General features: G+C 37.5%; 1 protein-coding gene across 1 annotated transcript in view; it reads left to right on the top strand.

Annotated features, from left to right (window-relative positions):
- The window catches only part of STAT4 (signal transducer and activator of transcription 4), a 90,943-nt gene that overhangs the window by 65,200 nt on the left and 13,339 nt on the right, over positions 1 to 12,404 (top strand). Inside the window, exons 9-13 of the mRNA XM_063099502.1 lie at positions 395 to 487; positions 2,999 to 3,058; positions 3,332 to 3,349; positions 3,437 to 3,530; positions 5,361 to 5,405. Coding sequence (XP_062955572.1) covers positions 395 to 487; positions 2,999 to 3,058; positions 3,332 to 3,349; positions 3,437 to 3,530; positions 5,361 to 5,405 — 310 coding nt within the window. The remainder of the gene's footprint in view (positions 1 to 394; positions 488 to 2,998; positions 3,059 to 3,331; positions 3,350 to 3,436; positions 3,531 to 5,360; positions 5,406 to 12,404) is intronic.

Below are 12,404 nucleotides of genomic sequence, written 5' to 3'. Positions count from 1 at the left end.
GAGAGCATTTTTTGTGTTTATAAGCTCTTCTGAAGAAAAAAAAAATGCTAATGTGTATCAGAAATCCTAATATTTAGTCCAAAAATGGCATGAAATTAACTCTCTACTTTGTTTAATATGATAAAAATGAACTGGGGCTTTAATTCGTGACTCGAATATAACAATTATGAATTATTTGCTGTTCTCCCTTAGGGACAATCGTTAGGCACTTTCCTATCTCCTGGTAATTATTCATGAGAAGTCGGAAAGATCTGAGTTTAATGGGGGTTGAACGGCTTCTACGTGTAGAATATTTGGACTTTATGAGAGGATATCATCCTGTTCCTCTGTGGTTTTCCGTCTGTGAATATCTTCAGTGTTTTCAGGTGACGCTCTTTATTTCCTTTTCATCTAGCTCATTTGTGGTCGAGCGACAGCCGTGCATGCCAACCCACCCCCAGAGGCCGATGGTCCTAAAAACTCTCATTCAGTTCACTGTAAAACTAAGGTAGGCTTCTATCCTATATGTTTATGGAGCTAGAGCCACTGCGTCATCAAGGCTAGTTTCTTTTGTTGTCCTTACATTCTTTGAGTGCCTGAGCTTTGGTAAATACCCACAGAAATGTTAAGATGAGAGCCCTGCTTGTCCATGAGGACATGAGGGATATTGGCATGAAAGTATGGAATCACAGTATTGGGCACAGTGGGATTAATTGCTGAAAAGGTTGACTTGGGAGAAGACTGGAGAGACTGGGGAAAGGGAGAAGGCTTGTGGGAGACTGGGATTACAGAAATCATGGCTTCCTGGTTTTGTTTTGTGATAGTGTGGAGCGGGGAAAGATAAAATTGACATAAAAAAAGACAGATTAGGGACAGATTATGGAAGGCTAATGTAGTGCCACATGCATGCCCTGTGATTATCCACTAACTGACTTATTGGATTTTCCACAACAACTCTCAATACCGTGATTTTCTGTTTATCTTTACTATGTGCCTGAGATTTATAAACACACGGATTTTGTTATTGCTGCTTTGCTTTATCTGTGTATTTGATCCTCTCCGTGAGCAATCAAAACTTACAGGTTTCCCTAATGACACTTAAAACAATGAGTTGAGTTTTCATTTTCAAAGATTTTCATCATACCTCAAACTCCAAAGCAGAAAGCTTTAAATTGCTAATCACTAGGTCACCTCTGGAAAGCTGAAACTGCAGAGTAATCCATCAAGAGGCAGTGATGTCATGGTAGAGAGCAATTTAGGGTCCTGTGATAGAGTCCCTGATCGCATATCACTATTGTAACTCCATTTTTAAAGGGAAGGCATTTGTGTTCAGTTTGCATTTAAAAAGCCCCAATTAAAATTCTTAATCAGTTTCTTTGTGTGAATTTTGCACTTAAGAACTGAAAACAAAAGGCAGAGGCCAGGTTTCTTTTTAAAATTGTATTCTTCCCAAAAGTTGTTCATTCCTTATCCCCATATCTCTGTACAACTCAGAGGACAGTAACAATAAAGGGAAATGGGATGGCAAAGTGGTGAATATCCTACTTTTCCTTGAGATACCTCTTAGAGGACATGGTAAGTCTAAGATGTTGACTGGGACAAAAAGGGGGAGATGAGTAGAGATTGTCCAGCAAAAAATTCTGAGTGGAAGAGGTCCTTGAACCAGTACCACCTTGCACATTGTTTGAACTGATTGCCAGGGGTATAGACCATTAGCCCCTGGTTTGGGGGTTCTGTCCTCCTCTTCCACCTGATTGTTGGGTCCCCATCCTCCTTCTCTGAACCCTGTTTCCCACTGTTTTGATAGATGATCCTTTACTCAGTATTCAGGGTTTTCCCTAAAACTCCTCTCTACCATAGCATCACATCCTCCTATTAAAAAGGGAGAGGCGACATGAGACTCCAGTATTAGTCCAGCATCTTACAGTGAATCAGATCCTTCCTGAAGTAGGATAGGAAGGTGGAGAGGGAAAACATCTGGCCTCATTTCGTATGACCGTGTCCCCTCCTCACCACCCACTACCAACGATATACTCTTAGTACTTACTACAAACCCTGAAACCAATTCTGTGCTTTGTACAAAACATTTAAAGAATCTCTGCTACATTCTACCCACCCTTTGGTTTGGGCTGTGTCTGATCTATGGTTTTATTTCTCTAATGCCAATGAGTTGCTCATCACCATTTGTGTGGCTGGACTCCTTCCTTTTATGTATAGCCATGCCCACATTTCTCCCTTCCCCAGTCTTTGCTATGCCAGTTCACTGGTACCTAAGGCTGTACTGGGTATATATGAAGAGCTCAGTACGTGCTGAGTGAATGAGTAAGGTTAATGGGTGCATGAGTAAATGAATGAGTGAATGAGTGATTGAAATAGGGCACATCACAGGACGCAGCTCTGAAAAGTTAGGGAAGGAGAAAGAATAAAGGAGAGGCCGACACTAGAAGAAGAAATTAAAGGAATTGTTATTCGGAACTTTAATCACCTATTTGTTTGAAAGTTAGGTCTTTTTTAGTTATGAACACTTTTGCTGTCACTTAAATATAGTATGCTAAAGATTGCAAATGTATTTGAATTGGGATTTTCCATATTCTACCAGAGGCCTAGCCTTTCTCAGTATTCTCACTATAAAACAGTTATCATCAAAACATTTACTTTTACTAAGCTTACAAAATGTTTTTCAATGGTGCCGTGTTAATAGACTTGCAAGACTAGCCAAAATATATAGCTGTGTTTCTGACATGGCCAATGTATTATCCAGCACACATCAACTGAAGCAATATGGACACACTTTCCAAATGTTTGTGAGTAAGGATATTAAGTGGCTAATGTCTTCATCAGTGACATGGCAAAGTAAAGAGGAATTGTACATTTTAAAAACATGCTAACATATAACCTGAGGTAATGTAAGTTTTATTTATATGTATATGCCATAAATATATTTAATCTTTAAATATAAAAACGATTTTTTAACACTTTTAATTTCTACCTTTGATTCTTTATTGATGTCTCTTTCCAGACTGCTAATAAAATTGCCAGAACTAAACTATCAGGTAAAAGTTAAAGCATCAATTGACAAGTAAGTTTTCTAATTTCATTTTGAAATGTGAAAATGTAAGACTATTTTTAGTTAATAGCCCTTATTTTATAGAATAATTTCAAACTCTTTAATTCTCTAAATTACATGTCAGTGTACTTCAAATATTTGACTTTGAAGTTCAAACATTTAACAGAATCCAGTGAAGACTCAATTGAAAAAATTTTACTATATAGGTGAAATTTTATATTTTTTCTTTTAAAAAGTTTGTACTAAATAAACGGCTAATTTTAAAGAATTTTCTTGGTTTTACAGGAATGTTTCAACTCTAAGGTAAGATATTTACTTTGTAGAATTATTTTGCTGTTCTTGTAAATATACTTACTAAGACCATGTAAAAAGATAAGATTTCTTCTCCAGCAATCGAAGATTTGTCCTTTGTGGAACTAATGTCAAAGCCATGTCCATTGAAGAATCTTCCAATGGGAGTCTCTCGGTAGAATTTAGACATTTGGTAAGTTTGGCAGTAAAATTGTATAGGCTTTTTTTTTTTTTTTCCAAATAAGACACATCTTTACTCATACGCCTTATAATTCAGTGTGTTTTTTTCTTAAGCATTTCTTACATGAGATTAAGGACTATATCGAGAAATGAAACGTCATTATTGAAGAATTAAAATAGTAGAAAGAACACTGAACCTTAACTCAGGAGTTCTTAACAGTGGTGACAAGGTACTCAAGCATACATTTAGTTGGTCAATATATTTTGATGGTAATGACTGAGATGATACATCTTATAATGGATAGGCATTCCTGGTTTTATATTTAAAATCTCCCCAAAGAGTGATATCCAGTAACAGCACATCTGGCTAAAGGCACTTTCATTATAGGATAGCTTGGAGAAATAGGATGTTCCTGACTATGACAGTTGCATGTCTAGAAAGCTCTGACAACCTCACCCTGTTGCTTCTTGCTTTTACCACTTCCTCTTGACCTAGAGTTCTCTTCCTGCCTTCTTTCTAATTCTTTGCATTGTTCTTAGATTCCCAAAGACCTGACTGCTTTTCTTGCCAGAAACATGTTACTCTTCTGGTTTTTAACATTTAGCAAGTACCTCACCTGAATGTTGGGGCCCCACTGATCAGCCTCAAAAGGTCTAACTTTCTAAAAGATTAATTTTAAGTTAACAGAGATATCTGCTTACATAAATTTAGGCTGGCTTTTGTTTTTGTTTGGTTTTCAGTATTGACAAGTACATTGCTTTTTAATTGAATCCCTCCAGTGTGAGACTGCTAAATAAATAAAATGTAATGAAGGGTCATGTATTATAGACATCCCTGTAACTAGCACTCTTTTTGGTTAGGCTCAATTCCTATCCTCAAGGAACTTTCAATAATGAGCAGTGTTTAGTAATAAGTAAAGCAGTAAGTGCCCTTACCTCAGAAATGTCTTTCTCCCAAAAAAGTCACATAGAAAAGGGAGGATGAGGAACATACCAAAAAGTGGTTAGGTCTTTATTTCAGCAGGTACAATATATAAAACAACAAAACCTTCATTTTTACAATGCTCTTCTAGTTGCAAAGAATTTTCACATTCTTTATCTTATGCATAATAACTTTAGTTGCTTTTTAATGGAAAAATAAATATAGAAAATAAGAGAAGCAAAATTTTAAAAATTAAGAATCAACTATAATCCCACCACCTTGAGGTAATACTATTAACATACTTATTTTTAGGTTTCATTCTTTTTTCTAAAATTTACATATAATTTTTTAAGAAGTGGGATCAAATTATACACACTATATGTTTTCTGCTTTTTTTTCCATTCACTAATCAATATCATGAACATTTTCGTGTCAGTCTTCTTCCACTATAATGTCATTTAGTAGCTTACTGTGCCAAATGACACACTGCTCCATAGTTTGTTTCCCCAGGCCTCTGTGTTTGTTAAACTTGGTTTCACAGAGACTGGGAATTGTCATCCACAGCTTTGCTGAAATGATGCTTTCCAGGCACAGAGGAGTGTTGAACAGATTCTAAAAGATCCCAGCATGATTTTCTTTTTCCAAAATGTTGTTTGACGAATACTCTTAATGATATGCCAAATTTCTCATTTATTTCAATGAAAATTTCTAAAGTGGCATCCCATGAAATGAAACAGGAAGCTCCTTTCTGTTGAATCTAGGCAGCTATGTCAGGTTTTAATGAGTTAGATAGAAGACATCTGGGTTACTGTTCTAAAAGTCAAAACTGTAACCATGAAAATGACTACAATAGGTACTACCAACTTGATATGTAGCTGATAATGCTTCTCCATCTAAACACTGTTGTTTTCTTTTACAAAGCAACCAAAAGAAATGAAGTCCAGCACTGGAAGTAAAGGAAATGAGGTAGGAAATATTTTCTCCTAGAGAATTCTAGGAAATAATCCTATCATATCTTATTTTTACAAAGCTCTTAAACTGCTTGATTTTATATAAAGTTAAATCCATGTTTCTCTGACCATAAACATAAAGCTTGATAATTGCAGACAATATGGACTTTTTTTAAAAAAGAGAGAAAATAATATATAATAGCACCCTCCAAAGAAAACAACTATTAACATTTTGGCACACATCATTCCAGTCTTTTATCTATGTATATATTATTTTAAAAATATATGACACACATTGTTTTGTAACCTGCTTTTTTTTTTTTCCACATTGCAATGTATAATGAGCAGCTCTCCATAACTTTAAATACTCTTGGAGAACACGATTTAAATTTATAGCATTATATTGCATTTTATAGGTATGCCATGATTTCCTTAGTCAGTCCTCCATTATTATATCTTAAAATCACTCATTTTTGCACATATGTGAGGTAAGGCTCAAAAATGGTGACGTGTTATATGAAATCATAGAAAAAAAATTTTTTTAATTCTGTTACTTTGTAGTATTAATTGCCTTGCTCTCTAAGGTTTGTATTTCACCAGATTAATTGAATAAAGGAATAAACAATGCAGTCTGAGTACACACATTCCAGTCAGTAGATGACAGAGTGGTCAAATCCTGGATTGGAAGTGATTTTGGAGATTATCTATTGAGTTGGCCTTGAAACCAGGGCATATGTCTATAACCTATATATTTGGAATTAGGTAACCTAGGTTTAACTGCATGCTCTAACAGTGACTGAAAATTTGATCTTTGGCAAATGATCCAATGGAGAAATATTGCATTTTTTTTTTCTCTTAGAGGTCAGAACAATAATGCCCACTGCTCCCTGTTCAGAGATGCTGCGTATGTAAGACTACCTACATGATGATGCAATTATAAAGCAGTGAGGCTTATTTCTGGTGCAGTTTGTATGGATTCTATCTCCTGGCTTTATAGTCACAGTTCTTATAAGAAAGATCTTTGAATCATTTGGAAGAAAAGCACTTTGTAAATCCATCATCCAGTGACACCCAATTTAGCACACCCTACAAAACCACAAAGATCCATCACAAAATCTTTAATGCCCTACCATTTTCTCCTCCAAGAATTCTTCATTCCCTTAATTGTGTCTTATAGATCATTTGCCAAATATCGTAGCCCCACCAAAGATGAGCTAAGTCAGAATCACTGCTTAGAACAGAGCCCTGAGCAGGACTCTACAGCCAAAGATGTTGCATGAGCAGAGCTTCTGAGTTTGAAGATATTCTAGTAAAACAAATAAGTGGGGGATATTCTTCATACCTTATCGAAACCCATAAAGGTTTTGTAAACTTCCTACTAAACATTAGCACATTATAAATAAAATCTCACTGGAATTCTGGCCAGAGTTGCAATATTTCTTTCAGCTTGACATCCCTGAACATTATTTACAAGTCCGAATGGACTAAACACAATTATTCTGAAGTTTTCTTAAATGAAACAAATCCAATGGGAATAAATCTAAATAGCTCAATTCTTGCAGTACATTGTCATCTTTATGAATGTAAAATCAAAATCTACTTGAATTTCCCTAGAGACAGAAATGTGAGTAAATCATCTTCTACCATAGAAAATATACTATAGAAAAACCAACCACTGTCTTATTAACACTGTCTACTTATGTTTCTTTTATTTCCTCTTATTTTCCAATTCATAACAAAAATTGTACATAGAATGATTTTATTTCTCTTTTTTTGGTAGATTTGCTAAATTAATATTATTTTAAGCTATTCTTTGAGCTCCCCCTGTTGATAGGATTTTAGTATGACTCCTGAGTACATTTAAAACAAGCCACAAGCTTGAACGTTGTTCTATGTGCTACAGGAACATGTGACTAGTCATGGAATGTGTGAAGGAAGATGAGCCAGGAATCAGGGATTTGTTCAGTCAGTAGAGAGGACCAAAGAGAAGTCAGGGAAGAGTAGGAGAAGAGTTGGTGATAAAGTGGAGTTTATAAAGTCATGGTGCCCTGTCGTGGAACAAATTTCAGGAAAGCAGCAAGATAGGATATCATAACTTTGTTTTCAAGTTTCAGAAAGTTGCTCTTGCTTCTCTGTGACTAACTGTGGCAGGAGTTCACTGCCTGCTAAGAATTTACTTAACAAATCCTCATGTGGCATTTGCTATATACTGGGCACTGTCAAAGAGCGTCACTAATATTGACTTACGTAACTCTTGCAACAACACTATGAAGTAGGCACTATTAGTCTCATACTTATTTCAGTTAGAGAAACTGAGGCACGGAGCAGTCACGCGGTTTGCTCAAGATTACACAGGCAGTTGGTGACAGTCGCAATTTTGTGTCCCTGTTCCTGGCCACCATGCCATGCTGCCTCTGGGACCACAGAACCTTCCCTGGGAGAGGTCAGCTGGTTGGAACTCCTCTTTGACCCCCCCATCCTTTATCTCACCCCCTCTGTCACACAGTGTCCTACTTTGCCCACCTGATCAGCAATCATGGCTACCCCACACCAGAACCCTTACAAAGTTTAGAAGGAATTTATTTAAAATAATGCTTCCTCAGAAAATGTGGTTACCTCTGCCTTATCCACCTTGTCTCCATTTGCATTTCTGTTGTGCCTCAGTGGGCTAATGGAAGTAGCAAGCTTTCGGCTCTGCCTCTTACAGGTAGTCTGACCTTGCATAAGCCACTTAATCTAACTCCCAGTTGCCTTATCTGCAGATTGGGGAGAATGTTCCCTTGCCATCCATAGGGTTGTTGTGAGGACAAATAAGACGGTGCGTGAGGATCAATGGCACCGGGCTGTGCAGGTGTCTGCTGTGGCTCTTACTGATCGGCATTCCACACTGCCATTCTGTAGAGAGCAGGGATTTACACAGATGCAGAAACTGGGCTCTAAGAGGTGGTACCAGACCTAAGACAACTGCTGATCCTCACCCTTCTCTGCTTACCTGCCACATGCTCAGGTGAAGACATGGCCCCTTTTAAGGGACGCTGGCCACTTTCCTTTTCTGGCTCCAGGTCCCTGAAACCTCAGACCACCATTTATGTATCTCCTTTTGTGGGATTTCATGTCTGGGGTTCTCACTACCACCCCAATTCTCCCTACCTTTGCCTTTAATGCACACACACACACACACACACACACACACACACACACACAACTTTGGGTTCCTCAGTTCTGCTTTTGTGGTTGTAAGAGCTTGGATCAGATAGTTATTGCATGATTGAGAACATACCAGGATGTCATGAATGATAGTTTCTGTAAGATGGCTATTCCATACCTCCTTAAAATTGCAGCATCTTGTGTCTGTTTTGCTCTAAGTTTATCGAAGAAGAGATGGCCTGTTGGGATGTACAGGGCTCCTGGCTTTAGGATTGGTTGAGGGGAGAAAGTTGCATGAGATCCATGTTGTTCGCAGAAGACCCGGAAAGACCCAAGAGGTGCTTCAGGAGCCACCTCTGGATTGGGGGTTGGTGAAACATGGAGCTCTGGGTCCCTCACTGCTATTTTTAGAGGCAGCTTTATTTTATGTATTTTACAGATAGGAACCCAGGTAGGAAATTTACTTTCAAGAATATGTTCCAAGATTTTTAAAAAATTTAAAACCTGTTGGACTAGACAATCTCTGAAGCTCCTTTGACCAAGTCTGTAATCCTTAGGAATGCAACATAGGATAGGGGTTTTAGGTTTTTAAAAATGAATTTAATTTTAAGAATTAGCTTTGGAATTTCATAACACCCCTCGAGGAATCTGTGGACGGGCTATCACAAAGTCAAAGTTAATGATCACTGCCTCCTTCTCCCACCTTTGTTCTTTCCTGGGAAAAGTCACAGTGAAGAAACTGTTTCATCACCTAGCGAGTGACCAGACTTTGAAGCCATGTGTCTGTCCCTGTGAAATAAACATTCCCAGGAAGTAACCTTTCCCTGAGGTCCTTATCTGGCAGGGAGCTGGCTAGAGTGATTACTGAACTGTAAAAACTGTTTGAATGGGAGCTGGAACTGCAGTCTCCCCAGTTTGCTCTTTGTCAGTAGGCTTTAATTGATAAATGACAGTTTCAGCCACAGACTGGGGTGTTAGGTAATTTTGTTTATGTGGTGGAAAGCCATGAAGCACAAAGAAACTGTTAGTAAAGCCTGGGTGACTTGAGTTTCATTTAACAAAATAGCCAAACAGATGTTCTTTCAAGGTTCAGTGTTTTCAAACGGAGACACGCGACTCATACCCCAACTAGCCCAAGCATTTTCACAGCATTTGCTTCTGAACAAATTTAAGGAGCTGCAACACCTTTTAAAGGGAGAAATTGGTACAAGAATATCACAAAAAACTTAGACTTTTTAACATAACACCATCGTGTAGTACCCTTATTTTACGAGCTGAGCATGGTTGCTGTTTTACATTCCTTTCTTGTGATTGTGTGATTAAAGGCTCTCTTATGTGACTGTACCATTTCCTCCCTCTTTTCATTATTTCCCCAAATCTAACCCAGTTTCTAGCACAAAACAGGTGCTCAATAAATACTCATTAAATGAATGGATTGTTTTAATTGTTTTCTATACCATATAGTTTTCCATCTGCAACATTGTCATACACTATGGCTTGTTAGGAGATGAGGAATAGGGCTGGCTGGTTAGCTCAGCTGGTTAGAACACGGTGCTGATAACACCGAGGTCCAGGGTTTGATCCCAGCCAAGCAAGAAATTTAGGTAAAAATCATCCTTATCCCAGTCATATTTTTCTTAGTGGAGGCTTTCTTTCAAGTTAAAAGCCATAACCATTTGTTAATATATTCTAGATTTCCAGGGTATAATATTAGGCACTGAGCAGAGGAAAAAAGAAGAATATGGTGACATCTAGACCTACCATTCATTGGGTTGTATATTTTTTTACAGATGGAGCCCTGGTCAAGTTGCTTAGCCAGTTTTCCAGTTTCTTAGTATATTATGCAATGAGTATTTTTCTTTAGAAGTACAATATGATCTATCCAGTTATAATTCAGTGCCATATAAATATCATAAATGTGGATATTTAAAGTCTGTAATCATCTTAGATGATTAAGATGGCTTTTAATATAGACATTAATGGTGCATCTCATCTATGATATTTTCCCAATCTGTAAGGAATGGACCCTGAGAATGTGAAATCAAATAATGTCTCTGGCTTGGACTGCACTGATAACAGAATGAAGCTATGATTGATGGCCGTGCAAGCTTTGCTAATTAATTATGCTTTGTTTTGTGAGAGCTCTTTTCTCTAGTCATGCATATTGTATGTCAGCTTCCTTGTTGTATTTTATTGTAAGTGTACCTCACAATTGCATCAGGGGTTTTAAGTAGACTTAGAAATTAGTTAGAGTCACTGAGAAAACCTCTCGCCACCCACATTCCAGTTTAGTGAAATGATGAAGTGCTGCTGTGTACACCCAACCTTAGGGCTGGCTAGGTCAGGTAACACCCAGTTCATGATGGGCAGCTTGGGTCTCATGGTAACTTGGTGGCCCATAGTCAAGCCTGAGCACAAGCCAACCACTTCATCTCAGGCTCAACCAAAGAAATAGGAATGTATTTCAACACTGGAGGGTTGGAGAAGGGAAACTGGAACTTTGGTGTGTTAATGTACTGGGAGTACTTTTAGGGGTGGTCAAAGGAATTTTTAAGCAGAAAATTTTTATACGTAACTTTCTACTAATCCAATAAGAAGTGATTCCACACTAGGCAATCTAACTACCTGCAGGCCATGTAAGGTACCACAATGATCTAGCCCAAGGGAGACAGTTTTCCATTCTCTACGTCCTTCAGTAACAAATCCCAAATTTAATAATTTAATATCCTCATTACCTATAAAATCTTCTCATATAATTGTTATTCATATTGTCATATTAGACCGATTTTTATTATTTCAAATTTAATACAAATGTATTCTGACTTGTTATAACACATATTCAATATTAGATCTCCCTTTCTCCCAAGGTGACCCTGCCACATCCAACCCTACCTTGACTTTTCTAATTTAGGCAACTCCACTTCTGTTCACCTGTTTCCAGAGCTTATTATTTAAATTGTTTAAGCTTCCTATCTCCAAATTCTCTATATCCCTTTTGAGACCACAATGTGGATGCACCACATTGAGAGTAATTGCTTCCCAAATTCCACCTGGGGTTCTTGTTAAAATGTAGAATCTGATTCAGTAAGCCTGAGGTGAGGCCAGAGGTCCTGTTTTTCTAACAAGATTTTAATTAATGACAATGCTGCTGGTCCTGGGCACATAGCAAGGTGATGGAAGATTTAAAAACGGCAATTTAAGGGCCTGCCCGTGGCTCACTTGGGAGAGTGTTGTGCTGATAACACCAAGGCCACGGGCTCAGATCCCTATATAAGGATGACCGGTTCGCTCACTTGGGAGAGCGTGGTGCTGACATCACCAAGTCAAGGGTAAAGATCCCCTTACCGGTCATCTTTTAAAAAATAAATAAATAAATAAATTAAAATTGCAATTTATTTCCCACTCCTTCCCACCCCAAACCCCTCGCCAGAGGTAATCATTTTTTTGAACTGTAAAGATCATGCTTTGGAGAGCTGTTATAAGAGAATCATAGCTGTTAAACCCTCTTAATCTGTTATAACAGATATGGCTCTCCCCTGTTTTTTGGTAGCTACTCAGTATGGGGATCCGAACTCTTGACCTGATATGGCTCTCTTGTAACAGCTCTCCATACGTATAAATTCCACACTCCCCAATCTTCACAATATCATTATATATTTTGGTTTAGTCAAATATTCAATGTTTATATAACTATGATTATATAAAAATTGTTGACAGCTGAACCATATAGCATTGTATGTATTTTCATTCTTATATTACTTTTAGTTATCTTTGGATTTAATGGTTGCCTCAAGTTTTTTATTTGATTATTTTAGGTACCTGTCACTAACGTAGCCCCAAACTTTCCATCAGAACTAGAAAACTCTTC

This window comes from Cynocephalus volans, chromosome 1, assembly GCF_027409185.1.
Source record: "Cynocephalus volans isolate mCynVol1 chromosome 1, mCynVol1.pri, whole genome shotgun sequence".
Classification (NCBI taxonomy): Eukaryota; Metazoa; Chordata; class Mammalia; order Dermoptera; family Cynocephalidae; genus Cynocephalus; species Cynocephalus volans.
The sequence above is the reverse complement of the archived record's forward strand: the minus strand, read 5'-3'. Positions and strand labels throughout refer to the sequence as shown.